This window comes from Diorhabda carinulata, chromosome 1, assembly GCF_026250575.1.
Source record: "Diorhabda carinulata isolate Delta chromosome 1, icDioCari1.1, whole genome shotgun sequence".
In the NCBI taxonomy this organism is placed as follows: domain Eukaryota; kingdom Metazoa; phylum Arthropoda; class Insecta; order Coleoptera; family Chrysomelidae; genus Diorhabda; species Diorhabda carinulata.
In genome coordinates this window covers 5043806-5065575 of record NC_079460.1, presented here as the reverse complement: position 1 = coordinate 5065575, position 21770 = coordinate 5043806, and the positions used below count along the sequence as shown (strand labels likewise).

Genomic DNA, 21770 nt, shown 5'->3' with positions numbered 1-21770 from the left:
TCCTTCTAGTTCCTGTTCTCCGTTTTATCTTCTCACTTGCTACTAATTTCTTTCTCGTTTCTCCCTTCTAGTTCCTGTTCTTCCTTTTTGCTTCTAACTTGTAACTTTTTACTTCTTCTTTCTCACTTGTCCCTTCTAATTCCTGTTCTTCTTTTCTGCTTCTCAATTGCTACTTTTTTCTTCTTTTGACTCGCTTCTTCTTTCTAATTCCTGATTTTCCTTTTTACTTCTCAATTACTACTTTATCCTTCTCCTTTTTCGTTTGTCTCTTCTAATTCTTGTTCTTCATTTTTGCTTGTCATTTGCTACTTTCTTTCTTCTTTTCACTCGCTTCTCCCTTCTAATTTCTGTTTTCCGTTATATCTTCTCACTTGCTATTCCTTCTTTCTCCTTTCTTGCTTCTGACTTCTCGTTTCCACTTTCCCTTTTGTGAAAGAATAGGTCGAATCAGTTAATAATGTTCAAGGCGATATAATTGAAAAAATAATGTTATTTTAAATATGGAATTCTCGTAAGCCCTAACGCAATTTCCCAATAGCGAATATCTCTGCTTCTAATAACAGGTGGGCTGAAAAGTTCATTTTCTAGCATAAAAAAATATAAAACTTTCCTATACTATTTGTCTAAAGTTTATTCTCTTGGGGTCTAGGGACAGAATAAGTCACTGAGGAACAGATCTGGAAAATATGATCGATACTGAATCAATTCGAATTCCAATTCATATAATTCTGCCATAGTTTTCATTGATTTGTTTAGAGAAGATGCTAAACTTTAGAGAAGAGTTATTCCTTCTCCTTCAAATAGAACCGTTTTACCACGATTTCGTCCTTTCGACGCAAAAATTTGAGAGCTCCAAACACGACTGTTTTTAGTCGATTGTGAGTTAATCTTGAAGAAGATAAAGAGAAACATTTGAAAATAGACAAAAATTTATGTTCCAATAAGATACGAAATTCCATTTTTGTAAACTGCTTCACGCCAATTGCCAAACTCACAAACAATTAATATGACAGATGTCAAATTTATAAACGTGTCTTTTTAAGGTTAGGACTAACTGAAAATCATATGGATTTAATGTTAGTTAGCGCCATCTACATGTCAGCCTACGAGCCTTTTCAATCCATTTAATAGTTCTGAAGATATGACAATTTTTTGTTTTGAACCCTGCGCTGGGTTGAAAGTGTATTGAAAACAATTTTTGGAGGTTATTGTATAGTTTTTTTATTAGTAATTATTATGTAAATCATTTGGGTAATCTATCAAATACACTTTTTATTCTCTACGTATCCATATGTTGCTAAAAGGAATTTCATCTAATTGGGAGATAACCTGATAATAGAATATAATATATAAGGTGTCACTAGACGTTTAAATCGGTTTTCCGGTCTGTGGAATTGATTGTGTTCGTTAAGAAAAAAAAAGAGTGGAAAATTATGCCAAACGCGATGTAAGTACAATATTAAACTTTTTGAAAATAAACAAATTATCAATAAATACTTGTAAATATTTTTTATTAAATTATAAACATTTTTATATTCAAATTGATATAATTTAAAGGTTTTTTAGTTCGATAAAACATACAACAAAATATTTTGATAACAAGTTTTGACAGATTCTAGATAAATGCAACGTGTGAATTTACTGACAGTGAAAAATATTTTTCATATATTTAGGATCGTTGAAAAAGATAAAAAAAAGTACGTGGTCCATGAGTTCTTAACCTAACAAAAGAAAAAGTAATTTAAAAAAAATGTGATTATTTTTCAATATATACACTTTTCAAAACGTCTGACCAAATCTTCTATGCAACTAATATTTTACCTCTTATCTCGGCCTTCAGCTTTTGGAATAAAAAATAGTTTAACAGGTCCAGATAAGGGCTATATGGTGGGTGTTCTATCTATGTGAAACTACTACAGCTGCCTTGGGAAGCGGAGGATTTTGAACAGGAGCATTGTCATGAAGCAAGTGCACACCTCGTTTAATTTTATCGCATTTTCCTTTTTATAACTTATTGACACAATTGCTGCGTTCACGGTTGTATTTGATTCCTTCAAGTCAACCAAAACGATAACTCTACAGTCTAAAAATATTGTAGCCATCAATTATTTAGTGTTTTTCGTGACCTTGGCACGGATTTTCCTTACCATAGTATCATCACTACTCGTGAAAAAGCTCCTCATAACATTCTACTAGACCATTGGTTCCCAAACTTTTCTGTTTCATAGACCACTTACAAAATTTTGCAGATACATTCCTACCAATTTCTAAATTTCGAAAAAAAAGTGAAAATTAGATTTATCTATGGAAACTTGCGTTGTGGCTGAGCTTTCGAAAAAAAAGGCTAGAATTGAATGCTTCATATTACGTGTTGCATTGCATTGCGCGTTTTATTGCATCATCTCAAGCGACCTTTAGCTGAACTTTATCTGCGCTTGCTTTTGATCAAGAAATATTGCGTCTTGCATTAAATTGCATGTTGTATTGCATCATGTCGAGCTGTCTTTAGTTAAACTGCATCTGCGCTTGATTTAGATCAAGAAATATTGAGTCTTGCATTGCATTGCGCGTTTTATTGCATCATGACAAACGGCCTTAAAGCTTAATGAGACTTGTCGTTGACGCGTGTATAAACATTTTTGTGTACGTATATTTATTTCTCTACCTATCTAGCTTCCAAAAAAATTCTTTGTAATAATTAAAAAATGCTTGAATAATGAAAATACTTTAAAATTTATGCTAAAAGTTTGCTACAACACAGGTTTAACGACACGACAAGAGTGGATTCAGAGACATTAGTAAAGTAAACGATTTAATAAGTGTCATCATCCAAACAGATTTATCATGCTCCCCCCTACAACATAAATTTCAGTCAGTTGCAGCAAACAGTGGCGTTTGTCAATAGGTATCAGAATATAGAATGAAATTATTCAATCGTGCCAATACAGATAAAACTAAAAACGAATAAGAACGTAACGGAGAAATAACAGTTTCAAATTTGATGCCACGCAGATATTTTTGAAAGTATGCGAAACGAGTTCTTAAAAACATATTTTCGTTTCCTTCTATTTCTGCAATTGATTCTTTAAAACATTTGTTAAGATCTGGAGATAATGGTGGCATTGAAGTTGAATTAATTGAATTCGACATTTGTATTTTTCTTTCTATTTTTGTAATTTCATTATTTAATTCATCTACTCTTATCAAATTGACTTTGCCTTAACTCTAAGGAGATCTTTGAATCATCGTTTCGTTAAGAAGTTCAAAGGCTGTAAACACTTTGTTAGGACTTTTCTTCTGGTGAAATTGATGTTTTGAAAGTTAATCATCATCGGTACTTGTACGGCCACATTTACCAGCTAATTTTTTTTTAACAATAATTATAAATGAAGCCAAAACTTCAGTTCAACGTTATAATAATAACGAAAGATGTGGCACATATTGGACGATTGAAAGTTTGAAAGATTATGGTATCGAAACGTAAAATTTTGACACTAAACTTTCGCTGAAAATGGAAATTTTGATTACCTTAGACCATATCATGAGCCTCTTCAATGCTAACAAACCATTTTAAACAAATTTTGACTGCTGAAGTTAGACATATACAACCGTGATTCGTAGTAACCTCTTCTCGTCAAAATGATCTATTATATGTATAAAAAAAATCGAAAAAATTGAGGTTATAATCTAAAATGTCCATTTTCTTTAAAAGCCTCAGTTTTTCAAAGTACCAAGACGTATATAATAAGTTACCAAGAAAATTAACAAATTTGTATAAACTACAGATTTGATATCTATGGAATTTTATTTATTGATGGGATCCTTTCGAAAATCCACCCATGGAAGGACGTAGCATCGGTCGGCGTGCCGACGGCCTTCCACTTGCTTTCCCGCACAAACAATTGAACATCGAATGTCAACGCCAGAGGTTGCCATTTTCCGGTTGGTTAAACACTTAGCGGATCGTTTCCAAAACTATTTGCATAGAAAAAAAATAGGTCGGATCAATGTGTAGTGCCATCAGAAAGATTTTACAAATGAAATTTCAACTGTTTAATCATTATTACTTCACTTAATATGCTCAGATCAAATTTTCTCTAATTTTCGTTCATCCTATAAACTTATCTTTATTCCAGTTTATATACATCAATTTTTATAATTCTAGCTAGATTTCAATCATTCTAGATCGTTTTGAGAACTATGTTTGTGATTGATTATCATTTTAGCGCAGTTTCTATAAATTTAGATCAGGTCAATTTTTAATAAACTAGCGCAGTTTATATTATACTAGATCGTTTTACAAACTATACATGTCAATATGTTTCATTCTGGTATAGTCCAAATATAGATCATTTTAGGCATTATAAACATAAATTTATACTATTTTAGCGCAGTTTCTATAATTTTAGATCATTCTAAAAATTGTATATGTCAATTGACACTATTCTAATGCAGTTTATATTATACTAGACCATTTCACAAATAATATATGTCAATATGTTTCATTCCGGTGCAGTTCAAATTATTCTAGATCGTTTTAGATCGTTCTAGATCATTTTAGACATTATAAACATAAATTTTTACCATTCTAGCGCAGTTTCTATAATTCTAGATCGTTCTAGAAGTTGTATATGTCAATTGACATCATTCACATTCAGTTTATATTATACTATATCGTTTCACAAACAATATATGTCGATATATTTCACTCTGGTACAATTCAAATTATTCTAGATCATTTTAGACATTATAAACATGAATCATCATCATTATAGCGCAGTTTCTATAATTCTGGATCAATCTAAAAGTTGTTTATGTCAATTAACATAATTCTAATGCGGTTTATATTATACTAGATCGTTTCACAAATAATATATATCAATATGTTTCATTCTGGTGAGGGTCAAATTATTCTAGATCGTTTTAGATAGTATAAACATAATTTTTTACCATTCTTGCACAGTTCCTATTAATTCTAGATCATCCTAAAAGTTGTATATGTTAATTGACATCATTCTGATGAAGTTTGTATTATACTAGAACGTTTCACAAACAATATACGTCAATATGTTCCATTCTGGTGCAGTTCATATTACAATATTGTCATTTCAGCGCAGTTTATCAAATGTAGCAATAGAATATGTGATTTCTAGTTGACGACGTTGTACAGTCGTGTCACCTCCTAGCAACGTTCCAATCGATTCAACAGTCAAGCTCCAATGTTTTAATATACATTGCGTTAATTATAGTTCTGGTCAGGAAATCGATCAAGAAATTCAAAATTTGACATTCGAAAATACCACATACTTGAAAACCATTACCTTAAAATGGAAATATTTGATGCTATTTATTGAAAAATTGGGCGTTAACATTAAACGTGCAGAAGATACAGAATATATACAAACATATGAAGATGGTGATAATTTTCTTCCTCAGATAGTCAGGGAGGATGAAAGAAGATCTAAGTAAATCTTGATACTTTGAAAAATGCACCGTTTTTGATACAGGCAAGGCATTTTGCTGATTGAGACAAAAAATATAGTAGTGTCGAGGATTACTGTCATTCTTATCACTATAATTCCAAAGGTCACACGAAAAAAACTTACGGATATTTGGCTGGGACGTGTTTGATCCAGGACCTCGCTCCTAGCGACTTTAAATCTTCTCATACCTAAGATCTTTCCTTGGTTGCCAACGATAAGCTGAAAGAACATGGTTGAAAAGACAGGCGGCAACCTTCTATGAAGTTATACAAAATGTCAGTAGCTATGTAGAAAATAAGTTTAATATTTTTGTACACTTTTTTTTATATATCCAAACGGAACATACTTTCTGGATATACCTCGCAGATCATCCCCAATTCAAATCAGGGAAATTGAGATAACAAAATTTTATTATTATATAATCATAAACTTACCAGGTCACAATTCGTTTTCCGTTATTTTCAACACGAACTTTCATTACCTAATGAACTTTCGCGGTCGTCGAATTAGCGAAAAAATTGAACTTAATTGTTGAAATGCACACAAGATAATTATTTCCTGGAAATAAGTGTTAGGTATTGGTTATAATTAGTTGAAACGGTCAAATGAACCATCACCGAAAATAGTTGTTGTGATAAACATGAATCATATATATTTAGAATTAAAAATAATTACTACATGGCTATAAACCTCGACGCATATTGAACTACATTCGACCTTGAAAGTGTTATCGATTAACTTGTGGTAGTATTTATCTTGTATTTGAAATTTTTGATATTTCTATAGTTGTGCTTGTGAAAAATTGTAGTTCTGTGGTCCTGCGTACAAGACTCAATTCACTCGGCACGCAGTGATTTCATTATTAAATGTCATTTATAAATTATGTCTATCTAATGTATACTATGATAATTATTATGTTTAAATAATGTTAAAATATATCGCCACGTCTAAAAATTGTTTAAAATGATGTAAATTTTCCTACACTAAAATTAAATGCACTTTATTTTCAATGATTTGTTAGATTTAGCCGAGCACCTTCCCTCGTAGCTGTATCTCATTGGGAACCTTTCTTTTCGTACAACCCTTGTAGTATAAATATTCCTTTGCCCAATTTTATTTATTACAACATTTTTTGTTTATATAGTCCTTTTTTATGTACGAGAAACAGTGAAAACATCGCACATTTCTTCATGAGCGAAATTCTTGGGAAAAAAGTCCGTAGCGGGTTGAAAAATTTGGAGGGGATCCAAAAATCGCTAATTTTTAAAGAATACCTCCAATTTTTTGGTAAGCACCCGAAAATTCCTGACATGCTGGTGTGAAAAATTCAAAATACTTCAAAAGATATCAATCACATCGTTCAATAGACACAACGTGTATCTTACTTAGTATTTGAATTGCATCTCTTCATTTTGTTTCTTAAAGGAGTTATACAGGATGAATCTTGAAGCAATTTTTTTTAAATAACACTATAGAAATTCATAGTATCTACAATTATGGAATAAGAACCATGTAATATGGAAAAATCAACATTTCAAAGGTATGAAAATGATTAATATTTGTCACAAATTGTCTGAACGCAACCATAATATTTGACGTTTGACAACCAATTATATGTAGATTAATAAATTTCAAGTTTTGTCACAAAATAAATTTCTCAACGCAATATTTGACATTTGACAATCAACTATATGTAGATTGATAAATCTCAAGCTTTGTTACAAATTAAATTTCTCAACGCAACCATAATACTTGACATTTGACAACCAACTAATATGTCAGACAAAGAGTGCATCCTTCTATCTTTGTTAGTGACGATTACCATTACGTGCGCGATAACTTTCTTTACTTCGACGATCCTTTGTCATAGTGACAGATGACAGACAGCGTACTAACATGTTTACTGTATTGAAGCCAGATTTATTGCATAAATCATAAATATATCTGCAATGCTTTTCAAAGAGACAAAAATAATTCATACCCACAATTCTCCAACTGATGAGTCGAAACAAGATTTGTTAAATGTGAAAAATAATCTAAGTAATTTATCTAGTCTAGTGAAAGAGATGAACGCTCAAACTCGTCTTCCCACAAACTGAGACAGCTCCTGAGACTGCCAGCTTTCAAAAGATTTCAAACCAATTGTTTAACAGAGATAAGTGGCCACCTGGATTATCATTTAAAAGCTCTGTTGAATCTTTAATGTCCCGAGAAGCCCCGCCACCACCTCCAGTAGATACACAAGAGTCTATGGAGCTGAATCAAATGATACATCCTGCAAGTACAGGTTCGCGTCCAGAAATAATATGAACAGGGTATAGAGTATGAAAATCAAACTGATAAATCATTACGGTTCAAAAAAGATTTGTACAATGAATTCCTCTAGTGAAGACAATCGTTACTAAGGGAATCGTCGAAAGTTATTCCTCGCTTATCTACTGGACAAACCAACGTCTTTGTGCTTTGATGGTTAGATTTCCTTAAGTCTAAAGGTGTTTTAACATCCTAGGGTCTACTCGTTGATCCCACAGTTTTGAAGGCAATTTACTATCAGTTTCATGACTATTACGGTATGAGCTCAGACGATGAGGATAATGATCTATCTACCTACAGAACTTACATCACCTCGAAAAAATGTTAATAGTTAATAGTACGTGTCTAGGGAAACTAGAATCCTCATTTAGTTTTAAAGACTGTAAATGGAGAACGATTCTACTTAATATTCAATCTATACGTAACACGACGAGTTGTATTTGTTTTTGGAGGAAGTTTTTATTGAAGAATATAGTTATTAGCAGATATTTTGTGTACTTGCGAGGACTTCTTAGCTGTAATAAGATACAATGTTTTACTAGTAGAAAATGTTTGAGTTTTCGATAACTTACAACAAAACCAAAGATTTATATTTTGATTGTATTTATAGACCACCTAAATCATCCCTTTTTTGAGACTTCTCTAATGATTGTGCCACTCGGAAGTTGATAGTAGGATCAGTTATCATCATCACTTTAATCAACTTCAACTGTGCAATGGAACAAGACTTGATGTGAAAAAGATGATGAATAACGTCATTCATAAAGAACAAATACAAAGGAGAGAATGTCTTGATTGCAACGAACTTACCATTCGATTTTAAACGTTTACAATTTCCGGTACGGTTGGCTGTAATTGCGATAACCATAAATAAATCGCAAGACAAGTCGTTGGAAGTTTACAGAATTAACTGTTTCGCGTATGGGATATAGAACAATTATACTTCACTAGAAAGCTTCAAAGTGTTTTGTAATTAAACAATATCATGTGTAATTAATCGAAAAAAATAATTAATAAAACTTCTTTCATACCAAACATTCCTTTTATTTGTTTTAATAAAAAAATCCTTCTATTTAGGTTAGGTTAGTATGAAATCTACTAGGTCAACTAGTTTATGATAATTTTTTTCAGAATGTCTCTCTATGGCGAACGGTTTTCTTGTCATGTAAAACGACCTAAAAATCTATATATCCCCCAAACCATAAATTTTATGGAGTTAAACAAAGAGTCCCTTTTTTATTAAAAAATCAATTCAAAAAATTATTTTTGGTATCTTTAGATTGTACTGGCTGTAAAAGTCCCTGTAAAAGTTAGGGATTGTTAATTTCGAACAAAGAGTACCTTTTTGTTCAAAAATTTATCGAAATTTCCTTTTTGATATTTTTAGATTGTACAGGTTGTCCCTGTAAAAGTTACGGATTGTTAACTTGTCATGTACAACGATCTAGAAATCTAAATATCTCCGAAACCATAAATTTTATGGATTTAAACGAGTCTGTTTTTGTTAAAAATTTTGTTAAAAATCGATTGAAAAGTATTTTTGGTATCTTTAGATTGTACAGGCTCTCCCTGTTGCGGATTGTTTATATACTTAAATATAAGTTCTAATGAAAAAACTTCTATCTACTCACTCCCTAATATTTTGCAGCCCCTGAAAACCCTCTGTATTATCTGAGTAGGATTAGTGATGTTATTTAATACGAAAAAATATTTTATCTATTACAATGAGTGAAACGCGTATGAATTAAGAAAAATAGATTATAGACATGGTTACTACAATTTTCGTAATTAGAATTGGTTACAAAAATATCTACTGCCCTTTTATAGTCCATTTAAATGTATTTCTATCAATTCCCATAGAAAAGAAACTGGAAAAATTCAGATTCAAGTTTTAGTTCGAATTATTATATACTAGATTCAGAATTCAGAATTCAGAAACAAAAAAAAACAGTACGGTCCTGAACAAGTAACTAGCTTTCAACATTTCTCCGCAGGACATCGATTTTCCTGCCTCTCCTGCTGGTTGTGGGCGTAGTTTGGAGCAGATCGTTGGATACCGAAGGAGATGGAAATACTTTCCAGCCATTCATGACGACGTCTGACAAACGGAGAGTTTGCGTGGAATTGTGCCTGACGGGACTAGGCGGTTCTCCGTGCGGCTCGGATTGTATCGATATAATGCCTCATAATCTTCCCATCCAGTTGGATGACAACATGACCAACTCGAATTCTGATAAAAGACACGTTATGCGGAACAGTTCATGTCCCGTTCTTTGTAAAAACAATCTGGGAAATCCTTTGTGTTCGTGCGACAACCTCAATGTTGGTTTGGAGAAGGATCAAAATAACGTGAACTTCGTAGAAAGTGAGTTTTCCTATTACATTTTTGTAGATATTAATTATTTTCCGATTACTGAATTGATTCATTTTTTAATTTGCTGATAAAGAAATTGTAGTAGACTAAAATATTATGAATGTAGAGGTCGTCGATCTATCATATAATTGAGATGACTGTTGTAACTCCTAAATTTTCAACTTTCCACTAATAAACTTATTTATTAGTATATACAAGGTGTTTCGTATAATATACAGAATGAGTTTTATGTATAGAACCCCTCAGTTATCTCAAAAACGACTTATAAGAATTTTCAAAATTTTTTTGCGTGGTATCTACATTGTTGTTAGATTTTTCCTTTTTACGGAAAAATTATGAATTTTGTTGTTTCAAATAATAGATCACCCTATATATTGTGTAGTTTTAGAAATCCTTAAGAAAAATTTATTATTTTTCATGTAATATTCTCTATATCTAAATCCAATAACCAAAACTTGAATGTTCTTTGATAATGTATATCCTAACCGAAATCCCATAACAAGATTTACTACATGGTGCAGAAAAACTGCATCAAGTGAAAACAAATTTTTAGATGTTTGTGTCCTGTTAGAAAGCCATCAACATTTGTGAATTGAAAAAATTACGAATTTTAGAAAACATACAGTGAAGGCGATTACAGCAGATGCTCAAAATGTTGTCCATTTACTTTAATACAACGAGCCAGGCGATTTTTAAGACTTTGCAACATCCCTGACTGATTAGTTCTTCTTATCTCTATGGTAATCCAATCTTTTAATTCCTAAATATTGTCAGGTTTTGTTATATAAACGATGTTCTTTAAGTGACCCCACAGGTAATAGTCTAAAGGATTCATGTCGGGTGATCACGGAGGCCATTGTCCTTTGGGATACTGTTATTGCCTGAAAAGTTTTTTTAAATGTAATTGAAAATACTTGCTTGGATTTGGAATACGCCGGACCATTTAAGTTACCCTCAATGAAAAAGGGATCAATGATTCAGTCGCCCATCATTCCAGCCCATACATTCAGTTTTTCGGGATTTTGGGTATGGGATTCACGCATCCAACGAGGATTGGTACGTGAATAGTATTTACAATTATGCCGATTTACGTTTCCATTTATACAAAAACTAGCCATATTTCATGGTTCATTTTGATTGTAACATTTTTTCATCAATATTATTATTATTATATTATTTCATTATAGATGTTTGCGAAATATCAAGTTTCCTGGATATTTGTCTAATACTCAAGTCTTCTAACAGGTCACAAAAATCTAAAGAATTGTTTTCAGTTGATACAGATTTTCTGATTTAGATAAATCTTCTACTAGACCAATTTAGTTAAACTTTTTCACTAATTTACTGACAGTAGATCTTGTTATGGAATTTCGATTAGGATATACATTATTAAAGAGATTACATGTTTCTTGTTGAGTTCCATATCCTGATATCATTAAAATATCAATTCTTTCTTTTTTAAATAAACGATTTTATTTTATGATTTTCAATAAACTTCAACAATAATAATTTATTAAAACATCAAATTTATTATTTTAGCAGTCATAGCCAAATGTATTATTTTTTCTTCAGCGAGCTATAACTCCGAAATTATGGCATTTAGGTATAAGGAACACAACATGAAAAATAATAAATATTTTTAAGGATTTCGAAAAGCGAAAAATTTGATTCACAAAACTTCTCCTAGAATCCACAGGATGAATCAAAACTAACTGAAAAAAAAAAAGAATAATCTTGTTTTGTCTAACGATCGATTATTTTCCAGTCTGCAGTGATTTCTGTATCAGATACAGCTACAGATTGGCCGGATGTCAAAAATGCAGCATTTACCAAGCCCTTTTTTCTTCGGAATCTGAAAACTTCGGTCAAACAAATTTCATGACCAGCAGTTATAATGGAATCGACTGGTATGCTTGGTGCCAAAATCAGTGCGGAAAAGGAGATGGAGGAGCTGCTTGCAATTGCGATCGCCTACCCATATATTAAGTATAGTTTCATTTATCTTTATCGTACGGGGGATATTCAAAAAGTTATTGTTCAAAAAATGCGGCTTGTGCAAAGAAATTAATGAAATTCAATTCGGGAGATTCTTAATTAATAAAAAATTAATACTTCTTTTCATTTTGCAAATTTTTTTCGGCGGATTTGATATAAAAATGGTAAAAATCATTTTCTTGTCCAACAAAAAATCCAAAAACTTTTTCACAAATTATTGAGAATTTGGGATAAGTACATTATATCTATAATAGAGTATCGCTATCTAGTAGAGTTATGGTGGGTTTACAATTGTAAATAAGTGCATGCAGGTCGTTTGCGTCTGCTCCCAAATTTCGAGTTTGATATTAATTTCGGTTGAGCTTCTAATTTTTCTCGATTGTGTTTATAGAGCTCAATCAAGCTAAAAACAATGATCAACAACCCTCAAATTTCTTTAAGGGTATCAAGATTCATACCCTCATGTTGTGGGATATAAATAACATGAATGAAGTGTTGCCAGTTCTCCTAGAAGTTTTACCGAAGCATCCAAAGTAAGTTGACGCCCAATCCATGGTTTAACCCTAACACTGTCACAAACTTACTCACTATTTTACAAGCTTTTGAAATTTCTGGGGAACAGCTGATCCACTCCAGTGTAGAATGTGGGATGGCTTCAATTACCAAAGATCATCGTCTTCTATTTCATACCCTCCCAGGTGTCGTGCTTCTTTAGTATTCCTTTGAATGTGGATAGAGGCTTCCTCCTCTGTGCATCACAACATGTATATTGCATTATCTCCTAAATCTAGCGTCTTCGGGTGTTTATTGAGGCAACAGTGCCCCGATAGAACTATTATTAGTATCCGAAGATCGTTCTTCCTTAGATTGATAAATTCAGCTGATCTACTCTGGTTATAGTTTCCCAGAAGAGTCTTTGTCTGTCTCATCCTTTGAAGGTTATCCCAATAATTGGTTTTGTACCTATCTGCCTTCATTTTCTATGCTTTTATATTGTTCTGTAGTTGACACCAAAGAAGGGTTAGATTTCTAATAGCTGCTCCGACTTCTAGATTGTTTGGTTCTGGGCACGTACACTCCTATCCCTATTTCTAGTTCTTACAAGCTTTTGTCTACAAATTTCAACAATTTTTTGACAATAAATTATTTCTCACTCTCTCTTTTTCTCCCACCAGTTCCCACTGATGTTTTGATCCATCCCTATACCATTTAATGGCATTTTTGTTCATTCCTGATATGGTATTTTGACCCCATTCGCTTTTACAGTTTATTATTGACGTGGAGTTTTTCTCAAAGCTAAACTTGTTCGATGCAACGTCCTGAGGCATGTTTCAGTATTGGTCATTGGAGTTTTCTTTGATGATTCCGACTCTGAACATTCTAAGTGATGTTTTTTCCACCACGCTTTCAAGTACTAGATTTAGAATCACTTCTAGTGCAGCTGTTGGACAAGATTTCATTGCCCCCAAACTTCACTGGCGTGCAAATAGAGCTGGCGCGACCACTGGCGCCACTAAATCCATGCATCTGTAAACTCATTACCAACCTTTTAATCTGAATAATAAAACAACCAGCGCTATCTAGTAAGCAGTAGCGATGATAGAAAGATGAATTATTCTTTCATCGATTGCAGATAGAGTGACAGGTTTCAAATGAATATTTATTTCAGGAGATATTGGAGAATATCCAACCGGATCAAAAAAATCTATCCTGGATCCTTTTGATGGCCAGCTTTCCTACTTAAATATATAAAAGTGTTGGTTTTTTACTGTATAGAAATAGTTGTTTCTATTTTGTAATTGATATCATATAAAAATAAAAACTGTTTACGAAAATGATGAAAAAAATTGAAGTAATATGTTACAATTGGTTTTGCCAGGAATAATTATCAACAGATAACATTATTAATTTTTTATTTAAACATTAAAAAATTCAAAACTGACCTATCAGTCGACAAAATGATCAATTTTTGTTTATTTTTCATTAAAATAAAAACTAATAGAAAGAATATTTTATTTTCATTTTGTGGCATCAACCCCAGATATCAAAATTATTCTTGTTGTTGTCTGGGGAGTACAGAGAGTTGAGGCTAGGAGAACCGTCTTTAAAAAATAAATTTTAAAAAAAATTACAAAAGAGACTCGAAAAAGAGTTACTGTAAGTGTTAAAGTTGATTCCCATTTTGTTCAACACATTTACGGCAACATTTCTCAACGGAGAGGCTGGAAGAAATCACAGCGTGTCAGGTCATACGACAGTTCGGGCCACTCAACGAATCCTCGTCTGTCTATCCATACTGCATGAAGTGTTGCATCGTTATCCATTCACCCACGTAAATTCTCAAGAACTTGGATATAATTTTGGCCCGTCACGCCTCAAAAAAATACCTACGAGAGCTCTCGCATCAACACCTGCCCACAGTAGCACTGCATATTGGTTCGGATGCTCAACTGACGCCAGTTCCTTATTTTTGTTAGTTGTTACAAATATAGGTCGTCCAGAACGCGACGCGTCGGTAACAGAGCCCATTTTTAAGAATTTCTGGTACTGTTAGCGATTTTGTAGCGGCGAGTTCGGAAACTGGAGGAAGACGTGTTATTATGATAAAGACACAACTATCTGAAGCATGAACATGCTTCGTTTTAATCTTTTCGAGAACTTTGCCGGACTTATGTCGACTTTACGAAAGCCTTGCCAACCTCTGTATTAACACGCTTTTTTTATAAACTTTGGTTATTATATTGTTGTAAATATATTGACTTCATTGTTGCTAATATGGAGATGAAAAAATTATGTACAATGGGAAAGCTGTGCTCAATGAGAAGTTGTCCAGTTGGAAATTAAAAACTAAAGAAACCTCTGTCTTTTTTTCGACAGTATCTATAACAATTTCATCCCTTTCAACGGGCACTTTTTCATACACTGTCTCCTAATCTCCACCCTCCATACTGAGGAGGTACAATCGCTAACTACTACTTATAGTCCAGGGAATAGGTCCAGATCATGGGTAACTCAAACGACATAGAACGACGAATATTTTTTTGTTTTGCCATGAAAATGATCGATGTAAAAATAAAGCAACGAATTGTTCTAAAACCTCACATGGAACTTGGAAAAACTGTATTTGGCTTATGACAATGAATGTTTGACACGTCCACGTTTTTTTTGCATGGTTCAAGCGTTTTTAACATGACCAAGAAGATTATGAAGAAGATTTACATAAGATCTGTGTGATTGCTGAATCTATAGGAATTGACAAAGTTTATGTGCGGAAAATTCCACCATGCTAAAATTGTGTTCAATTTACATTTTAACAACAAGAAGCTCGTATTGTTAGATCAACCACCTTATTTACCAGATCTTGCACCTCTTTCCTAAGGTCAAATCTGCATTAAAATTAATATCATTCGAGTTTGTTGAAGCTGTGAAATAAAAAGCGGCGCACGTCCTGAAGGATCTGACTGAAAAAAAATTTTCGAACAATGGAAGATTCGAATGGAGCAATGTAGTGATGGAGGAGGGCAATAAATATTTTATATCACTAGTCATGTTATTTAATAATCACACATTGTATAAAATTGAATTTCAAATTTTTATTTTTAGAAAAGTTTTCATTTCGTGGACTATAAATATAACTATTTCTGGGAAAAACTGTATCTGTATAATCCGCAGTATTTATCATAGAATATCTGTAGAAAAACATATCATAATTTTACTTTTTCGTTTCTATGAATAGCTTGTATGCGAAAAAATACCCAGAATACAAGGTGTTTCTGTAATATATATCCAGTTTTCGCTTATTACGACAAACTAGTTGTATGAAAAAAGTATAGTATCTCTACCAGGACGACTCTAGAAGTAATCTCAGTGAAAACTATTTCTTTTATATTATATAGAATACAGGGTGTCCCACGACGAGTTAAAACTATCTGTATATATGACAAAATACTTCTAGTAAAATCATGAAAATTTCTACGTTTGGGTTTCAAATACAATCTTGTTTTTTAATTTTGTTATTTTAAATGGAACACTCTGTATATTCATATATTTTTGAAATCTATATAAAATTTTAGTGTACTTTTGTTTGAAAACTTTATTCGAAAAATGCATACTTTTTGAGTTATAAATTTTCTTGTAAAAAAATTGACCGTTGCAGACTCTTATAAATTATTTTTTTACGAGGTATATATATAAAATGAAACATTTTTTAGCATAGATTCAAATACGTCTGACCTTACTATAAGAAACAGAACAGAAAACATTTTCATAGATTTAAGGGTATCCACGTAAAAAAATAATTTATAAGGGTCTGCAATAGTCAAATTTTTTACAAAATAATAACTCAAAAAGTATGCTATTTTCGAAAAAAGTTTTTGAACAAAAGTATACTGAAATTTTACGTAGATTTCAAAAATGTATTGATATACAGGGTGCTCTGTTGATCTCGTCTGCTTTAACTCGTTATGGGACGGGAGCGGTCAATGCTGCCGTGTGCAATCATAGGGCCAAAAATAAAAAATAATATTCTTATGTATTTTGAACCAAATATGTCTGACATTTTTTCGAAAAACTGCAAGTTTATGCAAATATGGCCCATTATAAGAAGATGAGGTCGCTTATAATTTTTCCGTATAATGCATATTCAAAAATTTACAAATTAACAATGAAAATTTTTCGCAATTATCTCCCAATATACTCTGCCAATCAGGATATTCGCCTTAACCAAATATAAAATTGATTGTGACAGATGTTTATTTTACTATAAATAAAAGTAGTTTTTACGTTGATTACTTTTAGAGTCACCATCGTATATTACGACAAAGTCACTAAGTCTTCCAATCGTGTATATAATATCACTTGTTCTAGTATTTATATACGAGGAGTGTCTGAAGAGTGTCCAACTTAACAAAGTAACAATACATAATATTTTTTATTTTAAACGTAGTCTTTTTTCACTAATTTTTTTCAAAAATAAGCGTTTACATATGCAATAACGTCCTAATCTGATAAAAATTTCTCTCCTTAAGGTTAGTAAAGAGGAATAAGTCACTGATAACCAGATCTGGTCGTCAATGAATCGCTTCTTCACCTTATCAATCAGTACTTTTCTATAATTATTTTATCTTTTTTTTATACCCGATGAAGACTTTTCCTCCAGTTGAACCATCTTTACCTTTTACAATCCATTGTCTTGACTATTTTTTCATCTACAGTTATCAATTGATGCAAGAAATTCGACTTATTTTGCTCAAACCGCCTCCATAAGACTTGAGAAATGGTCAATCGAATGCGCTTTTGGTCCAATGGGAGCAAACGCAGTACCCAACACACCAAATCACTACGTATGTATATTTCTTCGGTCAGTATACCACAAATGTGCTCTTTTAATATTTCGTTAACCCCTTTTATCTCTCTAAACTTAATTCGACAGTTTTCCAAAACCATTTGCCCAGTATTCGTACAACGCCTCTTTAATTTCGTTAAAAATGGCTGATATTTTGGTTAGAATCTTTCAACGCATGCGTAAATATATTGCCTAACCTATATTAATGAATATATTTCCAAGTTGAAATCAGGAACTTGTCAGACAACCCTCGTATACCTGTATAAAGTGTTGTAATATTGTAAATAGCTTATTGTTCTTACTCTATATCTTCTTCCTACTTGTGGTCAATATTTTATTTTTTCATATCTACTGTATTTATTTTGGGGCTTTATTATAGATGTGGAAGGTATTTTTGGAATAGTACTTGTAGAAACGACCTAATAATTAGAATGTGAAAAATACTAAAATTAAACACCATGTGAGATCTCGAATAAATAATTTTCATGGGGTGAACGTATTTGACGTTTTAATATTCCATATTTGTGTTGTGGTGGAAAAGAATCGGTCTCTCGAAGATCAATTTTTCCACCAAAAACTATGAAAGATGAAAATTAACGGATGTATAAAAAATTTCAATACGAAAACTGCACGTTTACAACTCACATATTGAAAATGAATATTTTAGTCTAAATGGATGATGAAAAATTAATTAACAAAATTAATTATATCAAATTAGGTAATAAAATGTTAATTAAAAGGGTTTTTTATACATAGGGGTCTAAGCAAAGGCAGCAATTGTACAAATTGTCGTAGAATAGTTTATTATTTTCAAAACTTAATAATTTGTTCCAACATTATTAAGATTGTTGTGTTAAGACAATAACTATTTAGAATCCAAGTTAAATTTTAAGAATTAACCTCTAAGTACTATGTCTATGCGCAGGGCTAGGACGATTCAATCTAAAATCGTAAAATCGAATCTTTAAATCGATTTTTCTGCACAACTTTCATATCAAACAATAATAGCATATATTATTGACGGATCAAAGTTAATTTTTTTTAGATTACAGGTATATACATAAACTCTGCTTTCCGTTTGCTGTCTCCGGTTGATGTTTGCTGTTTGACATTCGTAGCAAATTCTACTCCATATTCATAAACGTGACAAACGCGAACGCATGTGATTGGCTCTTTTCAATTGATACTAAAGTTGCTACGAACGACTGACAGGAAAAGTTGAAATTCGCATTCATTAGTATAAACCCTGTATTTTAGGATAATAATTTTTGTCGCCATAACTTCACTACATTTTTAATATGTTGCAGATGTCGTCATATAATTTAGTGAATAATTATAGTTGTCACAAAGAACTATAGGGTGTTTCAAGAATAAATGTCAAATCAGAATTTTTCAGCCCGAGAAAATATGTGAGAAAATTCACATTTCTGTTCACTGTTTTCTATTTAATGACTCCTAAGTTAACTTTCAGACATTCAGACAGCTGCCATTATTTCCAAATAGGAAGATCGCTGGACTTGAGTTAATATTGATAAACATGACAACGAATGTCAAGTAAATTTCCACAGTTTAAAAGTTTCAGAAATCTGTCACAAGATTTGTATTCTATTTGAACGAATTGAAAGGTATATTTTTTCTCTACCCTGTATATCATAAACTAAAAGGTGAAGGAAAAAAATTGTATGTAGTACAAAAGGGTACGATATATTAAAACACACAGTGTATTTTCTTTACACTAATTCATATTCATGTTCTACTTAATTTATATTTAAAAAATTTTCTAGAATATTCAATTTCTGGAAAAAACCACTAGTGTTATCTATTTAGTCAAACTAATAAATTGAGGTCACCCTATATGCTCAAAAATGACAGTTACTACTTAAGTTTTGCGATTTGCCAGCACTGATATGGATATGTCAAATCTGACATTGACATTGTCATCTGTCACATGTCATGAATGTATGTGTTGTCCTACGAGTGCTATTTAATTTGACATATTCATCTTGAGTGATTGCGATGACTTTCAACGTGGATTAAACCAACAGCACCATGAAACACCATCTTCGCTGGTTTTTCGAATTTAATAGTGATGGTACTTCGCTAAAGGATTAATTTCGTGGAAGTCGTGTAAAATCGGCTGTTGTGCTAGAAAACATCGATGCTGTACGTAAACTGATGTTGCAAGATCGTCATGTGACTTACCTTGAGATTGAGCTATACCTGGATATTAGTTCCACGTCTGTAAGATGGTGACGAATCATGGATTTATGCATTTGAGCCCGAAACTAAGTAACAATCGACTGTATGAGTCTTTCAAGACGAAGTCAAATCCAACAAAAGTTCGTCAAGCTCGAAGCACTTTGAAGCAAATGGTCGCCTATTTGTTCGTAATAACTAGAGATGTCGCTGCCGTTCCAAAATAGAAAGATCAATTGTGGATGGTACACCAGCATCTATTTGCCAAAAGTGTTAGAAAAAATCAGAGAAACCAATAGGAGAAGACGAAACATTCACCTCCACGTGAGCTATCAAACATCAGTTCAAACGTTTTTGGACAAACAAAGCATCGAGTTGAAAGGTCCTTGTTTGTATTTCATTGATTTCTTCTGATTCTTGCAGATCAAAAATGAATTGCGAGATCAACGTTTTTCTGCACTTGAAGAAGCCTGTTGATGCGTTCAAATGACATGTTTTGGAGGACCTCAATCGAAATTGGTTCAAACGCATTCAAGCCATATCCAATGATGAATATTTGTTTCTATTTATCTATCTCAAAACTTAAGTAGCAACCTTCGTAATTTGGAATATTCTTAATGTCGAAGTAATTAATTTCAAATTAATTAACTATTATTATCATTTTTTAAATGATATTAGATGAACTGAACGCTTAAAAAAATTTACAAAAAGCATAATTCATCATGTTGTAAGGGTTTTATTCAAGCTTATCCTTATTTTGTTCATCACATCGTTCCTAGTTCTGTTTAATTGTTAATTTCTAAGCTTTGTGCAATGTCAGCAAAAAATGGCTTGAAATTTTATTTTGTTTGTATATTATAATGAGCATATTACGTGTTGTAAAAAATAAATGATTTTTTCCTTGTAATATAAATATATATATGAATTTCTCTATTGACGTTTTTTTCTTCCTTATCTAATAATTAAATAGAAAATATGGATGATACAAAAGGTTATTAAGTGAAATATATTTACTTCCTTCATTGCTTTCGTATTTATAATCTAATCTATATACTTTAGACGTTACGTATAAACATAAAAATATAGAAAATAAGTGAACTTGCATACATGTGCAGGTCTTTGACGTCGTACTTTTTTGGAAATTTGTGTTAACGCCCTAGTATGTTTCTCACAAAGTGTAGTCGGCGTTTTAACGTTGAATCTCCACCCAATCGGCTCGCATTCGAGAGAAAGGGAAAAATGCTTTAATGTCAAAAAATTGTTACAATTTGTAGACGAAAGCTCGAAAAAACTAAAAAACAACATAAAAATAACTAAATAAACATACAAATAAAACCACAACGAGTAACAAAATTATAGGTATTAGTAATAGGTCATAATTAGTATTCGAGGTCTGGCTATTAAATAAATATATTGAAAATTGGAAAAAAATCGCTAGAACTTGTTGCAAGAGACCTATGGTGACATCTCTATCTCGCACGCGTGTTTTTGAGTGGTGTAAGCGCTTTAGAGAAAGCACTGAAGATGACCGGCACCCAGGTCGCCCTGTGACTGTTTTAACTCCGGAACCAGTGACCAAAATCAACCAAATTTTGCGTACAGATCGTCGAATTAGCATCCCGATGATTGACGAGGCTGTAAACGCCGATAAAGAAACGGTTAGAAAAATTTTACACCAGGGATTACAAATGACAAGTTTGTGTCAAAAAATCTGACTCCTAACCCAAATATCTTGCTCAGATTTTCTTCGAAGGTTAGAAAGGTTAGAAAAAGATCTGTGACTCGATTTGTATCAATGGAAAGGAGTACCTTTCCATTGCTTACCAAAGAAGACTTCCAGCATTACTTAAATCAATGGAAAAAAACGTATGGAAAGGTGTATGGCGAGTAAAGAAAAGTATATTGAAAGGAGAGCATTCGAATGTAGAATTATTTGTATAATAAAACCATTTTTCTCAACAAGTCTCATTATTTAATTAACAGACCTCGTATAAGTCTATAACAAAATTAAACCAGTATGCAGCATGTCCGGAATTAAATATTATTATTAGAAATAAAAACAAAG

General features: G+C 32.1%; 2 protein-coding genes across 3 annotated transcripts in view; one reads left to right on the top strand and one right to left on the bottom strand.

The window, feature by feature from the left end:
* The window catches only part of LOC130900630 (glutamate decarboxylase), a 53682-nt gene extending 47678 nt beyond the window's left edge, over positions 1-6004 (bottom strand). The window contains exon 1 of one of the 2 annotated variants that reach the window (XM_057811364.1): positions 5918-6004. The gene's annotated coding sequence lies outside the window, so the exon portion shown is untranslated. The remainder of the gene's footprint in view (positions 1-5917) is intronic. The other variant, XM_057811374.1, reaches the window with a different exon arrangement.
* LOC130900665 (uncharacterized) lies at positions 1395-19975 on the top strand. Its single transcript, XM_057811424.1, has 4 exons — positions 1395-1447; positions 9791-10161; positions 11936-12156; positions 13835-19975. The coding sequence occupies exons 1-3, from the start codon at positions 1434-1436 to the stop codon at positions 12154-12156; spliced, it is 606 nt and encodes a 201-aa protein (XP_057667407.1). The 5' UTR covers positions 1395-1433; the 3' UTR covers positions 13835-19975.
* The last annotated feature ends 1795 nt before the right edge of the window (positions 19976-21770 follow it).

Excerpts from the sequence above, each read along its gene's own strand:
- LOC130900665 (XM_057811424.1), top strand. Across the intron at positions 10,162-11,935 it reads TAACGTGAACTTCGTAGAAA|TCTGCAGTGATTTCTGTATC; the intron begins GTGAGTTTTCCT and ends ATTATTTTCCAG.